At 37.0% G+C, this 16,910-nt stretch overlaps 1 protein-coding gene across 1 annotated transcript in view; it reads right to left on the reverse strand.

Moving 5' to 3' along the window:
- Positions 1–16,910, reverse strand: part of COL24A1 (collagen type XXIV alpha 1 chain) — a gene marked incomplete at its 5' end in the record, with an annotated part of 158,077 nt that overhangs the window by 40,837 nt on the left and 100,330 nt on the right. Inside the window, 6 exons of the mRNA XM_083360473.1 lie at positions 2,467–2,574; positions 5,734–5,787; positions 8,788–8,841; positions 10,566–10,619; positions 10,876–10,929; positions 14,804–14,857. Coding sequence (XP_083216599.1) covers positions 2,467–2,574; positions 5,734–5,787; positions 8,788–8,841; positions 10,566–10,619; positions 10,876–10,929; positions 14,804–14,857 — 378 coding nt within the window. The remainder of the gene's footprint in view (positions 1–2,466; positions 2,575–5,733; positions 5,788–8,787; positions 8,842–10,565; positions 10,620–10,875; positions 10,930–14,803; positions 14,858–16,910) is intronic.

Raw genomic sequence — 16,910 nt, forward strand, 5'->3', positions numbered from 1 at the left:
CAAACAAAAGTATGCAGCTGGATAAGCTGGTTTTTTTTTGTTTTTCTCTAAAATAGTTTATTCAAAGCAAGCACAGCAGAATGTTTCTGGTTTTTATTAAACTGTGTCATGTCCTGAGATACCAGCCAAATTTACTGACAAATTAGATGAGGTACCACTTCAACAGTTACAAATCAGATGGTTGTTAAAAATCAAATGGAAAATACAGGATTGTTTCCTAGGTTACAACTTTGTCTTGTTAAGTATGTGGGAGGGGGAAAACATACAGTGGTCCCATTCAATTGCTTTGTCTCCAAATGTAAGCAAACAACAACATAAGTCATATATAGATAGTTCCTGACTTATGAAACTAATAGAACCTGGAATTTCTGTTGCAGCTCATGATGATTGTAAATCAAGGCATCCACATGACCGACCCGATTTTAAAACATTTTTTGCAACAGTTGTTAAAAGAATGTGGCGGTTGTTAAGTGAATGTGGGGGTCATTAGGTGAGTGTTGCAATGGACAGCTTTTGTTGGAAACAGGAAGTAAATGCTGGTTAAAAAAACATATGCTACAAACAACAGTAAATGCAGGCCGGTTGCCGACCACACAAAATTCAATCATGTGACATGGGGGGAGAGAGCAACCATCAGAACTTCAAATCCTAGTTCAATGGTGGCAAATCTATGGCACCTATGAAGCTGGGGGAGGCTGGTTTTTGGGCACTCGGTCTCTAAAAGGTTCACCATCACTGTCCTAGTTGTTAATGCTTTTATTAGGGAGGGGGTTTCCATCATAACTTCAAACATTTGTTAACGTGGTCATTAGCTAAGGACTAGCTGTACTGAAAGCTCCAGCACAAGTTACGTACTATTTGAATCTACATCTAGGTTGTCTCCTCATCCAACAATTCCAACATTTTTAAGCCACTGATAACCATTTCAATTGTTTAACTAGTGTTTCATTTAATTTGACCCTAAATCTATTTATTTGTTATACCCTGGCTTTCCTCCAGATTAGGAAGAAACAGCAACTGGCCCAAAGACACTCATGACTTCCATGGACTTAAGAATGGACTTAAACCTGTTTCCAAGGTATAATTTTTATAACACATTATGTTTATAACACAACACTATGTGGGAAATAGTGGGATAGTATGGACCAGCTCTGAGAAACTAATACCAAAAGACAAATCAAAGAGACAATCTTCATGGATAAAAATGACTCCTTAAACCAACCATATTCTTTATTATGAAAAGTTTTATTTTGAAAATTAATTATCTTAGATAGTTGGGGGTGGGGGTGTCTTGCACATAATTGTAAGAACTGATCCATTATAATGTGTGTGTTTGCGTATACATCTTTTCTCATATCACTCCTGTTCATATTTGATTTTAAAAGAAGCATTTTTGAAAAAAGAATTGTTCTCTCTCTTACTATGTTTTTTATTTTCCACACATCCTCTGTCTGGTTTTTAATTATTCCCTGACAGCCTTTTATCTTAAGGGTGAGATATAAATGTTTTAAACCAATAAACCAATCAATAATATTTCACAAAAATTAGAAAGGTCCAATAGTTGATACAGTTTGTAGACAGAATCCTTATTTGTAACCACTCTGACTTTTTTTCTTTATAATAGAAAACATAAGGTGTACTTAGGCATCATGTTATGTAACATACTACAATGATGACATAATCACTAATGTTTCTTACATAAAGGAAACTCCTTATTGTGGAGGCCAAAAAAATTGTCTGGAGAAGATGTGATAAAACAATCATTTAAAGATTTCTTTAAAACCTTTTAAAGCCCTGCTTAAAGTTTTGAAGCCTAACACTTGATATGCCTGCCTACATCACATTCCATGCCGATATTGAATGTGATGGATTCATAGTATCTCAATCAAAAATGCAAAACCAAGAAAACTGGAATAACAAAATGAATGCTCCTGTTTTATATCTCAAGTCTTATATGACCTATATAAGTATCGAAAATAATCTATTCCATGTTCTTATTACTATGCCAGAAAATAAAATTAATCATTGCTGTTTGAAGAGAGAACCCCATCCAAAGACAGAGTTCAACTGGAATCTGAAATTTGTTTCATAATATTAGTCATGCCTTTCAAGGCTGTTAAAGGCAATTTTATTTGTATTAACAGGGTAGCCTTTACATAATTGTAAAAAGTTTCAAATATCTTTTCCCATTATCTTTTGTTATTTTCTATTATTCAGATTATATTTATTTTTCCAATTTCATTCTTCCAGGTAATGCTGCAACTCTGACAGTGATTGTATTGCATGATATATTCCTGTAAGTATTATGCCATCAATTTAGCAGCACAGTTGATTTCACAGCTAACGGTGTAATTTTATTTTATGAACCTTTGGGACACAATTGGGTAAAATATTAAGGCTAAGATTCTTCAGAACTGTTGGGTTTATATTTTTGTAAAATCTATAAAAATATCTGAGTTTACTTACTGGCATGCCCCTGATTCCAGGTTCACCTGGAGGGCCAGTAAGCCCTGGAATTCCAATTTTCCCTTTTTCACCTTCTTCTCCAGGAAGGCCAGGGTCTCCTAAACTGCCCTAAAGCACAGATATAAATAAAAAGCATCAAGTAGGATGGCATTAAATTACTGGACATTACATTATGCAAACAAAGGCTTGGTAAAATGTTTTCTTCAGGTAGGTCTAGAGTAGGGCTAAGGACTAACACATACGAATAACAAGTATGACATCAAGAACGTCATTTGCATGTGATATTGTTATGTATTAGGCTTAAAGGAACACCTAAAGCATTTGTATAAGAGTCACCACCAGGAGGCGTTGAACTGTAACTGTTTTGGCGGGAAGCAGTTTCGGCGGGAAACAGAGGTTCCATCCGATTGGTTGGCTGTGTACCTGGCCAGGTACTGGCCAGGTATATAAAGAGTGCAGGTAACCCCTATTCCCCAGTACGGTCACTTCCACCTAATAAAGAGCTGTTATGCTGTACTCATCGGCCTGGCGTCCTTCCTACTCTCCAGAACCCACTACACAATAGATATATCTGCAAAACGTACTTCAGTTTTGCTGTACCTTTCATTGTAAAAGCCTTTTTAACCCACATACTTCAAAACTGTCAATAAATAGCCTATCTGGACATAAGCAGCTCAGGTGACCTAAATGTTATGGAAGAAAAAGTTGCAGTGCCAGTACCTCTTATGTGGCAGAGGTTTAATAATGTTAGGAATGGAAATGCAATACAAACAATTAATGGGAGTTTGCAGGAAACTAGAGGATAAATTAAAATAAAAGTTGAAAGGGATGCACAAGAGAAGGAAACTTGCTGCTCTGCCTTTCCTTTTCTTTCAAAAACAAGGCAGAAGAGGAGTGCACAACTTTTGCTGGCTGGTGGAGCACACTGGGCCTTGCAGGTTCTACTGAGAGTCATTTGAAGCAGCTTTTAATTTAATTTTTAATGTTATTTTAAGGCCACTATTTTTTAAATTATTATTCTGTGGGATTTGGGTAATAGCAAAATCACATTCAATTAAATAAAGAGAGAGAAACTGGTTTTTTTGTCCTTTTGAATAGGTGGAAGAGCAAGAAAAAAAAGTTATTACAACAGGTGAGTTTCAGGGACTTTTTGCGCTTTTTTGGGATCCGGCGAGTTATTGGAAACAAGTATCTTATGTTCTGGAAATACCATCTAGTCTGGATTTGAGAAGAGGTTCTGGAAGTCGATTATCTGTCAAAATAAAGACAGGGCACTACTGTGGAATGTTATCTTTAAGCCAGTGTTTCTCAAACTCAGCCACTTGAAAATGTGCCGACTTCAACTCCCAGAATTCCCCAACCAGCAATGTTGGCTGGGGAGTTCTGGGAGTTGAAGTCTGCACATCTTCAAGTGGCCGATGTTGAGAAACACTGCTTTAACTCATTACCGCTGTAACAAGCTTCGCCCTATGGAATCAACTGCCAACGGAACTCCGGACTGCCCCTGACCTTCGTTCATTTCGCCGGGACCTAAAAACCTGGCTCTTTGAGCTATCTAGTCTGGACTGAGGGGTTTTAATGTTTTTAAATTGTGATTTTAATTTTTTTGCGGCTAGACTTAATTTAATTTTATTTTAATTTTATATTGTATTGTTTTTAAATTTTGCCTTGCAAACCGCCCTGAGTCCTTTGGGAGTAGGGCAGTATATAAACCGAATAAATAAATAAAATAAATAAATAATATAAGGGACAAGTCTTCCTTAAGTTTATTTCCCTGTACCTGTGAAAATAGTCTCTTGAACAGTTGTCTGTGTATTCACCTGTAGGATTTCTCCCACCTGTAAAGAGGTCTTTTAACCCTGAACTCTGCATAGAAACTCTAGGGCAGAAGTGTCATCTTGAATTAAGACAAGAAGATTCAGGAGAACATGAACAGCCCATTCATGCATAAAGCCTGCTCATTCCCACTTCATAAAAACTGCTAAAAAATCAGGATGGGTGAGTTTCATAAGACATCAAGGATTATAGTTCACCTTTCCTAAACAACAAAGTTCAGCTTAAAGCTGGATTCATTATCTTAATAATAAAAAAAACAACCATGTACTTCTATCTGTGGGCAACTTGCAAAGTTTAACTGTTGTGGAGTTTTTTACCTACTCATGTGAGAAAGGAAACCAAGTTAAAGTAAGTTTATGAAAAGCTTACATAAAGTGTATTCTGTCTCACTTGGAAACATAGGAAGATACTCTCTACAAATCAAATTATTGCTTCAGAATTGTGAGAAAGGAAACCAAGGAGGATAATGATGCTGTGTACCAGCACACAAATTGTTTATATTCTGGTTTATTAACCACAAGTCATAGATTCAAGTGTTTCATGAATATAAAGTTTAGAATGAAGGAATAAAAGCCTGAACTGACAGTTGTCTTGCAATAAAGTGGAATAATAGAGTTAAATCAAAGTGGAATAGTCCATGGAATAGTCTTTGAACTATAAGAAGATATTGTCAGTGGAAATGATTGGACACTCACTGTTGCTCATGATAGAACCCAAACTTTGCATTTAGAAGAAATATGATTCTCTTTAGTAACTCAGAGCTTGAAAAATTCTGCCCGAAAACCTGGAGAGATGCTATTAATTGCTAACAAAACTGAAACTATAATTTGATTTGTACACAATATCTTCCTATGTTTCCAAGTGAGGCAAAATTTACTTTATGTAAGTTTTTCATCAACTTACTTTAATTTGCTTCCAGGTATCCTGTATGAGCAAGACACGTCTTTATCTTTTATGATAGGTTCCAGCACTAGTCTGGGCTCAGAAACTGAATAGGGTTGGGTCTAGTTATCAGCTGGATGGGAGATCACTAGGAAATGCCAGGGCCATAAGATAGATTAGGAAGTTCAAAAACATCTTGGAGGAACACAGTGACAAATCACTTCGCTATGGCGGAATAGAAAATGGTTGCATTTTGGTCCAACTAGGAACTGAGTTCAATTTGAGAGTGTCTTTCTATGAGAACTGTAATATCAATAAATCCATAGAGTATTTGAAATATATTCCACAATGTGAGGGGGGATAGCATGAGGATTCTTAAGCAGAATTAGTACTAAGAGATCGAGTGCCTTTTGCTTCTCTGTTTTTTTCTAGCAGATGCAGCTTCTGTTAACCATTGACTTTAAAAAAATAATTTAAATTTAGGAATCACATAATAAAATGCAACATTTTTCTCATGTAACTGTAAATTCTGATTTTTTAAAAAAGTACCTTTGATCCATCTTTTCCTTGAACACCATCTTCTCCTGGTGGTCCTCGAATACCCTATGTTTCAGAAGAAATATATTAAAATGTTACTACCAAAAATCTTGTGTATTCAAACCCAAGCAAGAGTTGTTGTTAGCTGCGAAGTTGTGTCCGACCCATCGCGACCCTATGGACAACGTTCCTCCAGGCCTTCCAAAGCAAGAGTACATTATCTCAACAAAACAGCATATAGATCAAATTAAAAAGAGTCAAGGATACAGCAGTTTTATCATTTGTGCTTGAAAACACATACAGGACCAGTACACAAGGACTTGCAGACTAAGAGCAGATATTGTTATTGTCACAGATTTGTCTTTTTTTTTTAACCTTGGTCCCTCTGGCCCTTCCAAATATACAAAAATGCTGTAATCCATGCATTTTGAAATGATTTGTGATTAACTTTTATTCTCGATTTAAATGTGATTCTGCTTTAATACTGAAGGACACAGCAGCTGTCACAAACAAGAAGTTGTCTGAAAGTGATATAAAACAAGCTGCACTGAACAAATAACCAGAATGAACACTGCATGTCAGGGAGATGTCGATTTAAGCTTCCTGATATTGGAGTGAATGCGTGTACAGGGAAGCACAGGAAGATAAACTGGAAGATCAACTTTTAAAGAAGGGCTTAACAGGCACTAAATAAATGGTGCATTTCTTTAGCACTGTCTCACTTTTAACTGCATTTGACTTTAAAGGGAGTATCTTCACTGGCAAGCAGAATATTCCTTTTACTTTTCTAAAGCAGTTTAGCATTCTGGAGTGGATCAGCCTTTTATATTTTATATGTTTTTAGTATATTTTATAAGAAACATGATAATATTTTTATGGAACCTATGACTATAAATATAAATGTCTCTCTCTTTCTCTCATATATTCATATATAAAGGTAAAGGTTCCCCCGCACATGCGTGCTAGTCGTTTCCGACTCTAGCGGCCGGTGCTCATCTCCGTTTCAAACCCGAAGAGCCAGCGCTTGTCCGAGGACGTCTCCGTGGTCATGTGGCCAGCATGACTAGACGCCAAAGGCATACAGAATGCTGTTACCTTCCCACCGTAGTGGTCCCTATTTTTCTACTTGCATTTTTACATGCTTTCGAACTGCTAGGTTGGCAGAAGCTGGGACGAGTAACAGGCGCTCACTCTGCTACATGGCACTCGGGATTCGACCTGCCAAACTGCTGACCTTCTGATCGACAAGCTCAGCGTCCTAACCCACTGAGCCACCGCGTCCCTTATATTCATATATAGATACAGTATATATAGATATACTCAATATCTCTCGTTTGGCTTCTGTTATTCTTGCAATGGATAGTTGTTATGGGGTACCCGTAAACTCAGTTCACATTAGAATATCATAATATTGTCCTCACTAAAAATGTAATTGTTTTGTCCTTCTGAAAAAGATAACAGATTAATACACTAAACATTTTGAAGTAAAGATTCATGAGCTTGCAACCTCTTGGGATTTAAATCTGAAGTTTTGAGATGTTCTAGAATCTAGACAAACTTGGAAATGGCTATGGGATTGGATGCTTACCCATTCACAGCATCACTGCTATCGTTATATAATTATTTAGAAGCCACCAATTTATCAGACATCTGGTGTGCTCTCTAGACCTCCCTCTTGGAGGATGATCTGTTCTACTCTTGCTTACCTTTCCAATTTTCTGAGCAGATAGCACATTTCAAAATAAAATATTCTTCCTAATATTACGTCCAAATGAGCAAACACAATTTTCCAATTGGCAAGTGTTATTTGACTTTGTATAGGAATACATAAGCATGCTAGGAAAAAATTACAAAAATATAAATAAGATAGCTGCCAACCCCAAGTGTCCATCTGAAACCTAGGCTACTTCTGGGTTACTGCTTGAATTAGTGTTTTGACTTCAAGTTGTGATCTATTCTTTGAGTACTAGTGATTTCCTCAGTAATTGCAAATGTATATGCAGAACAAAGTTACAGACTGCTACAGGAAACTGACTATCATGTTCAACATGAAAAATTTACTTCAGAAAAAAATATGCTGCAGCTCTTGTAATTCAGATTATCTTGATCTATTGTCATTTTATATCCATCACAGACCTAGGTGCTATTGTTTCAGAGTGAAAGACACAAAATAATAGAAGTTACAAGATGGCAGATTTTGATTGATTGTTACGAGAAATAGCAGCAATAGCAGTCCAAGAGTGGAACCAATTAACGAGAAAAGTGATCCTCTCCCTTTCATGAATGAGTTTAAATCATGGTTAGTTAGCCAGAAGCCTGGAATACTTTAACTTAGTTTGAATACTAAGTTAAAGAATCCTGTCCAACTCTTTGATCCTACATTAATAGAAGTTTATAAATCTTTAAGTTACATAATTAAAAACATATTCTGTCTCATGAGAAGAAGTGCTAGAGGTGACAGGATAGCAGTGTTCTAATATTTGAGGGGCTGCCACAAAGCACCTGAATACAAAACAAGGAACAATGGATGGAAACTAATCAAGGAGAAAACCAAGCTAGAACTAAGAAATTTCCTGACAATGAAAACAATCAGCGAGTGGAATCGCTAGAGTCCAGACATTGTGGGTGCTTTACGACTGGAATTTTTTAAAAAGAGATTGGATAGCCACTTGTCTCAAATGGTATAGGGCAGGGGTAGGCAAGCTTGGCTCTTTTATGACTCGTGGACTTCAACTTCCAGAATTCCTGAGCCAGTCATGCATGACTGGCTCAGGAATTCTGGGAGTTGAAGTCCACAACTCATAAAAGAGCCAAGGTTGCCTACCCCTGGTATAGGGTCTCCTGCTTGAGCAGGAAGTTGGATTAGAAGACCTCCAAGGTCCCTTTCAACTCTGTTATTCTTTCTTTCCATACCTTTAAAAATTTCTTTAATCAAATGTGATGCTGATATTTTCCAGGTATTAGCAAAGACGTTTTTTCATCTCTCATCTGCTTTCCTAATTTACATAGCCCTTTTGCATTCGCAATATAATTTTGTCCCTAGTAACAAAAATATTCAGTACTTACTCTTACACCTTGTTCACCTGGTGCTCCAATATTGCCAACTGGTCCAGAATCTCCCTGTTACATGCAACAGAAATACATCACACCGAGTGATCAACATATTCTGATCAACAGAGCAAAACACTAAGTTTGCTACAATAGATATCTAAAGTTTGCTCTTTATAAAACAAACTCATTTCTCAAGCATGAATTACTCTTTATATTTTTCATCATAAATAAAGTGTAAATAGAAAGGCAGACGTTACAAGAATAATAATGCAGTTTTCTGCAAATACAAATGCCGACTATATTCTTAACTAAGCCAAACACATTCTAGTCAATCACATAATGATATAATATGAAGCTTCTTTACACAGCCCTATGAACTAATTAATATAGCAGAGTTGAAATGAATGCTTACATAGTGGCTTCATATTCCTTGATGACTGAACTCTTATGTTTGCAGAGATGAAGCAATGAGAGGAACAAGAACAAGACCAACACTTGGATCCTTCCTTCCTTCCTTGTGAAGCTTGGAGTGCCTATACTAATTTCAGAAAGACTAACTCTAGCTACACTCCATTCGTTGACTGGAAGAAGAAGGTTGGACGGCTAGAGTAGTGGGCAGCTATGAGTGTGATTTAAAAAAGACTTGGACTTATCTTCTCTGAATCCATATTTTCTGTTTTCACCAGGCTTCCTGTATATCTGTACCTGTCTAAGTGTGACTCTTATGATGGGTCTTTGGTCTTCATTACTCAAACTAGATAACATCATCAATGCACCAATGACCCCTATCTTATTTTAGATTCCATTTCCCCATCCCTGTTTTATAACCTTATTTATTCTATGGATAGGATAGGAATTTGAAAATGTTGTAACCTGGTTCCACATGTTGCGATCTTCATTAAAAATAGCTAAATTTAACCATGGAATATTTTTTAAAAGGCTTAAATTCTCCTGGATTGGTGGGTTTTTTTTGTTTGTTTGATATGAGCAACAGTTCACTTTTAGGATAGATCCCCTATATGCATATAAATAGAACCTTGTTTGATGTTTATAAAACCTTTTGCTAAAATTACGATTGTTTCTTAATGCATGTTCCATTATAATTAACATTTAATTCAATTCAAAATGTATATTCTGATGCTGGGACTTAGGTTTAGTATGCTGGAAATTATGTTTAGTATAGGTATTTCTGTTATTTATTATTATTACGCATTCCATCTTCCTACCCCATCCCCACTTCTCTCTTTGTGGGGAAACTACGAGCTAAGCTGGAAGGAGGGGTCAAGTGGGGGGTCTAGCTTGGAATCACTGCACAACTGTTAAGAGGCATAAGCTTGAATCCCTTGAATTCCAGGATACATGAAGCTTTATCTGGTCGTTCCCAGAGAAGGCAAGCAATCTATGAGATTCTTGTTACATAGGTGGTAGGTAATAAAGTTACTGACTATAGCTATTCATGACTGGCTCTGATTGCTTGCACCTGACAATATCAATTGTACTAATACAGGATATTAGCCTCTTTTCTTTTAAGGAAAACCTCTACTGGTACATAGGCTCACCTAATTTATAATATTTGTCATGATTCATACATGAAGGATGCAGTAATGACAACATCGCCGAATGTTGGACCAATTTAACCAAAATGTCATAGCCAGTTTCAGACAGAATGCTTCTAGTGGAAATAATATTTCATGTATAGAGACACGAAATATCCCAGGGTATGTGTAGAGAAGTGACTGCCTGTTTTCCTCATCCTTCAAACTGCACCCCAACAAAATTGCTCCAACAATCACCTTTGTGCCTGGTTCTCCGTGTGGTCCTGGCTCTCCCTCTGGGCCAGGTGATCCCTATATTGAAAACATAAATGAAGTTATCCATTCTCTAGCACTAAATGCTTTCCAATATGACGAAACTCACTAGGAACTTCACAAGACTTTTTAAAAAAAGGTCTTATTGGTGTGATTATTAGTGAGATACTTGTGGTATAATATCCTATTCTGCTATGGTGCAATATCCGATTTTTAAAGACCTCTATACTTTCTGTATGAAGCAGTATCTGTCAGTTTTGCTTGGCTGTATAATTTAGTGAAGTAAAGGACTCACCTCAAAGCCAGCTTCACCTACAGGACCAGCTTCACCTTGTTCTCCCCTTGGTCCCTGGTTATCAAACAAAAATTATGTGAGCATTACATTCTTATTATGGGGAAAAACACTTTTACACCTATACTTATAACATCAGCTGGCCAGGTTTTTTTTGAAGCATTTTTCTCACAGCTGGATATTTCCTTTATCCAGATTCTGTTAGCTTCCGAGAGTAGAATAATTTAATACGGTCCGTACTCTTAAAGAGGATTTGCTGCAATGGTCCAATCATCATCATGCCATGGAATATTTCTCAAGGCTTCTTACTTGACGTAACATTACATCTGAACCCTCAAAACACGTAGTTCCACATTCAGTAACAGGCTCGTAGCACAGGTTTAGAGACATGGCATAACTGTATTATAGAGAAGAATGTAGCTGAATACATGCGGAAGTTCCACTCTCACATAACTCAATCTGTCTGCATATCTCTATGAGGTAGGGTTTAAATTCGAGGCTTTCCTCCTGTCTTCCTCCTGCAGATTGGGTGGTATCCATTCAGTGATGATTTCATAATTCTATATCATCCACACCTTGTCTTGCCAACTTCCTTCATTCTTTACACCATTCATAGAAAGGATATAACTTTGGGGATTTATGGACATCTGCTCTACAGTACAAGAAATAATTAAGGATAAGAACTGCCTCATGGGAAAGTTCTTATCCTTAGATTGGAAAAGAATGAATGGCAATTGAAGTCTTTTAATATTCTAAAAGAAGAAAAAATGGGCAGTTACAGGCCAGATGGAAAGAAGATCAGAAAATTGGCATTTCAATATCAGATGGGAATTTGGTAAAGCAAATTAGAGATCAAAGTCGAGCACATATAAGAAGGATATATAATGCATTGATAGAAATTGACTCAGAAGCGGAACTGGTTAAGGATTGTATGATAAAATGGGCCCAGAACTTTCAAGAACCAATAATAATGGACACTTGGGAGAAAATATAGGTTAGGAATGTTAAATTTACACAGGCACAAAACTTAAGGGAGAATTTTTACAAAATGTTTTATAGATGGCATTTAGATCCCAAAAAATCAGCATGTATGTATCCAAATTGTCAGCCAAAATGTTGGAGATGTGGTTGTGATGGTGCAACGTATTATCATGTATGGTGGACTTGTAAAAAAGTTAAAGCTTTTTGGATCAAAATTTGGTGGAACATGCAGAAGATCTTTAAGAAAAAGATAAGATTTTCACCACAATTGTTTTTGTTGGGTATTATTACTGACTGTACTGCTATAGAAACTAAATTTACACTGAACTTAATAACAGCTGCAAGACTTTTGGTAGCGCAATACTGGAAGAAGGAGTATCTGCCTACTATAGAAGAATGGACTTTGAAAGTTTCGAACCTGGCAGAAATGGCTAAAATCTCGGCATATGTGAAAGATCACTCGCAACAAAGATATATAGTGGAATGGAGAAGATGGATTGATTAGATTCAGAATAAATATGGGACTACAAAGTATCATTTAGCATATGAATAGTTATTAGTTATTATAACTAGAGGATATATTATTTATCTTTTCTATGGCTAAGGAGAGTTAAAGTGCGATAGGATTTAAAGAGTAATTATAGTAAATTAGAATATTTTAGAGTAAGATTGTACGATGTAATACCCTGTATTCAGCTCTGGGAAGTCGGGGGGGGGGTGTTGGGAAGGGAGGGAAGGGGTGGGGGGTGGGGGAGATGGGGTATATGTTCTAAAAATGTATTTTAAAAATTTTCAATTAAAAAAAAGAACTGCCTCGTGGGAAGGCTCTCAGATAAGTTTTCAGAAGCCCATGGAATGTGTAGAGATTGCAAAAAAAAAAAAAGAAACCTATCATATTTGATAGAGTAGCCTCAGCATGAAAGTTGATGTCTACTAAACCTGGGGTTTCTGGCAGTGCCTTGAAATTTCCAGCTTTGGAGTCCACAACACTGTTTCTGATACCGCTTATATCAGCAAAATCAGGAACTCTGCTAGATAGCTGGTGCCAATATCTACCTGAATTCTCTGGGATCAAAAGCTAAGCAGGCTCAGGCTTGGCTGGTTCTTGGATTGGGGGCTATCAGGGAATACTAAGACAGAGGTCCCCAACCTTTTGGGCACCAGGGACCAGTGCCATGGAGAAAGGTTTTTCCGCAGACCAGAGGGGGTGTGGTTTTGAATACTGCCTGCATCCTGAGGATGTTGCTTTGCTTGTCTGTGCGGCCCGCTTGCTGGCATGCTGCGGACTGGTGCCGGTCCATGGACTGGAGGTTTGTGAACCCCTGTACTAGGACATTGTCTGGATTTTTAAAAAAATTGCAAAGACAACAAAGGCATTTCCATAGTATCCCCAAAACTGGTGACTGCAGGCATGGATACATCTCTGTTGTCACCAGGAGCTGACCTTGATTTAAAGGAGGCTACCTTTAGTTTACTGTATTGATTTTATTTCAAATTTCATACTATTTTTGCTTCATGCTCTGTAATTTCAATCAGTTTTTGTTAAATCCATATGAAAGAGGCCAAATCTTGGTTTTGTTTTAATGGATGAATTAAATAAATTCTGACAGTACATTCTTTGATTTTTAATGGAGAAAAATAAAACATTCCACAGTAGGGCAAATGAATGTGGCATAGAATTCTGAATCTGGTACTGGTTTATATCTGTAAGTTTGAAAAATAGATTTTTTATTTTAACATATTTATTATGCTCAGTCAAACAAAATTATTTGAATTATCAGATACAATATACAGATGCCCAATTACTACAGTACTGACATATAATGAAATATGCTTGCATTTTTAATTTTTTTCAGTAGCTTTTTTCATGTTTAAAGCCAAAAAAAAATCATGTGTAATAATTGCCAACAGGCATTCTTGTGAAGCTAATGAGCCAAAGACCAATCCTTGACTATTCCCAATGGTAAAAATTAGTAATACACAAGAATTTTGATATAAAAATCAGTGGAGACAAATTGCACATTTTTGTTAGTCCTCTAATTTCTCTTAGATTGGTTTGAACAATTAGCAGACAATACTTGCCACCTGCCACCAACAATTTATAGCCTTTTTTTCTAGACTCGGAAATTTAGATGCTTCAAACACTGCTTATTTTGTCATAAAGACTGTTGTGCAAGTTGTCACTCAATTTATATCAGTGATTTTCAAACTTGGCAACATTAAGATGTATGGACTATAACTCGCAGAATTGGGAGTTGAAGTCCATACATCTTAAAGTTGCCTATTTTGGAAAAGATACTGATTTAAATAATCAACTGAAAGTCAAATGTATTTATATTAACTGGGAGGTGGGTTACGTACTCAGAAAAAAAATTTACTTTCTATTCAGCTTCAAAGATCTAATAAAGAAGTTACACCAACTATCTGAAACTAAATTAAATATACAAACACACCAGCTAAGTATAAGAAACCTGAGACACTCTAGATTAAATACTTAACTGATCTTGGAGAGTGTATATTTGTGAACTGGTCAAATTGCAGCATAGAGGATATGTTTGATATAAATGTACTACAGTTGGATAATCTCTTGGGAATTAAAAAAAATGCCTCATGTAGGTTCTTTATAAATACTATCTGAAATGATGAGGTAAAAGCTTAACAGAAAAGGCCAGAAAAGGATTTTTTTAAAAAAGTGAATGCAAGGCATCCTCTCTCAAGATAACAACTTTTCAGGCTTTCATGGATATGTTTAAGAGGACAATCTTCCATCTTAAAGAAATGACAAAAATACTTTATTCTATAGATCATAAAATCTTATAAAGAGCCACACAGTTTCAGCCTAAAAATAATGCTTCTTCTTTAGTATATCTTTAATTACAACAAAATAAGGCACATGTTTACAAGAAATTATATTTCACATTTCAAATGAAAGGAAATGAAATCAACTTACTGGTTCACCCGAAGGACCTCTATCTCCTGTACTTCCAGGAAGGCCAGGCAAACCCTAAAAACACAAAATCAAAACCAAAAAGCTACTTAAATCTTACCTCAAAACTTCATAAACTGACCAAAATGCAATTTCATAAAACATCTTCAATGACACTTTTTAAATCCAATAATTTTGTTTCTACTATATAAGGACTTGTGGCTGGTCACTGACTAGCTGATTTATGAATTAGTAAATTCTTTGTTTTGGTGAGCGGTATCCTAAATCATCTTTGAAAAATTAAGATATACAAACTAAAGATAAAATCCTCTATTTATCTGTGAAGTAAACTATTATATGAAGACATACTATAAATATATATGAAAAATGACAAATAACTGCTATAGTCTGGATGGCCTTCCTGTAGGATCATTTAGGGACGGGAAACAAAAGAATAGTCAAACTTTTTGAAGCTGCCTTTTCATGTAACAAGTCAGAAAATAAACCACTGACAACAAAAAAGTAACTGACTTTTAAAGCTTAGCAACATTTAAGATGTGCTTTGAAAAAAATATTCCATGTGTTCCATTTCTTGTATATGGCAGACATCCAAAGTATTATTTTTAGTGTCCTTGAACACTGATTCATGTAAGATGTCCTATGGTTACAGTAGGTACAATACTATCCTCCAGAAGCATGGCTAGCTACATTGTAGAGGAAATGAGTGTGTTGTTAATTATGGTAGGAAACTATCAAATTATATATAAGGCATTCCCAGTAGTAGTGTTCCAACTTTGCAGTGCTGGACCCAGGGAGATCTGCTGATGTCTGCTTAATGCCATTTTGTTGTGGCCTGTCAGCAGCCGGAGGACTCCGCAGCCAAGTCAGAGGAGGAAGCACAGGAGTAGGTGTCGGGCCCAGGGTCAGGGCCATCTGAAAGCTCCAATGGGGACGAAGGAATGGAGCTGTCGCAGTCAGGGAGAGAGGCGGAGCCTGGGCCCCAGGTGGAAAGGCTGAGACCTTCATGCCTTGAGGCAAGTGAGTCAGGAGAGGAGGATCACATGGGGCTAGTGATCAATGCGCGGGTGCGGAAGAGGCTGAGGAGAGAACAGCGAGAGGCTATGGGCCGGTCTTTGGGGCGGAAGAGCCACCGCTGCTAACAGAGCCCCACCCTCAGCTGTGGATAAAAGGCAGGGGCAGAGACGAATAGGTGTGGCAGACAACTATTTGTCTCCCTGCCGGTCAGGCACTTCTAGTTGGAACTCCTGACTCTTATTTGGAAACTTGCCGGAGGTTCCTCGGATCCTGTGGTGCCAGGAGTTGGAGCACCTTCTAAGCCTGTGCATGTGTCTTATGTTGGAAGAGAGCCAGCTTGCCTGAAGGACTTTTGTTGCAAGCATGGTGAGAGACTGAGGTTAACTCTGGGTGTTTGGGAGGCCTGTGCAGGGAAAAAGGGAGCAAGTTCCATTGTTTGGAGGCAACTAAAGATTTTAACAGTCGGCTGTGTGAAACTGCTGGCGTTGGAGATTTATTGGTGCGTCTGTTGTGTTTGGGGACCCGGGTCAGAACACATTTTGACACTAAGCAAAGACCTTTTCATTCATTCAAGTATTTCAAATAAACCAGAACACATTTATTTTTTCAATGCTATCAAATTATTCTAGCTGGCATTTGATATTTTTATGACAGACTTACTTTTTTTCTTACTTTTTGCAGCATGCTTTTAGCTTTTTTGTCTAATTTGGGAAAATTTAGGTTTTCTTGGCAAGGTTTTCAGAGGCCATTTGCCATTGCTTCCTTCCTAAGGGTTAGAGGAAGAGATTGGCTCAAGTTCACCGAGCCAGTTCCATATCTAAGGCAGGACTAGAACTCATGGTCACCTGGTTTCTAGCCTGATGTCTTAACTACTATGCCAAAGTGACTCTATATAAACTTCATTTTAGGGATTTGCTTGGAAATATGTATACAAGACTTTGTTCTTGGATTGCAAATGCTGCCTTGTTTGCAGTATGGACTGAAATAAATTTTGCATAGAATTCTATGGAAATAGAACTAAAAACATCCCTCTCTACTGCCATAGTTTGGATTGTAGCATAGTGGTGTATCCGCAATTCAATAAAACTGCAAAACC

The sequence above is a fragment of the Vipera ursinii genome, assembly GCF_947247035.1.
Source record: "Vipera ursinii genome assembly, chromosome: 3".
NCBI classification, from domain to species: domain Eukaryota; kingdom Metazoa; phylum Chordata; class Lepidosauria; order Squamata; family Viperidae; genus Vipera; species Vipera ursinii.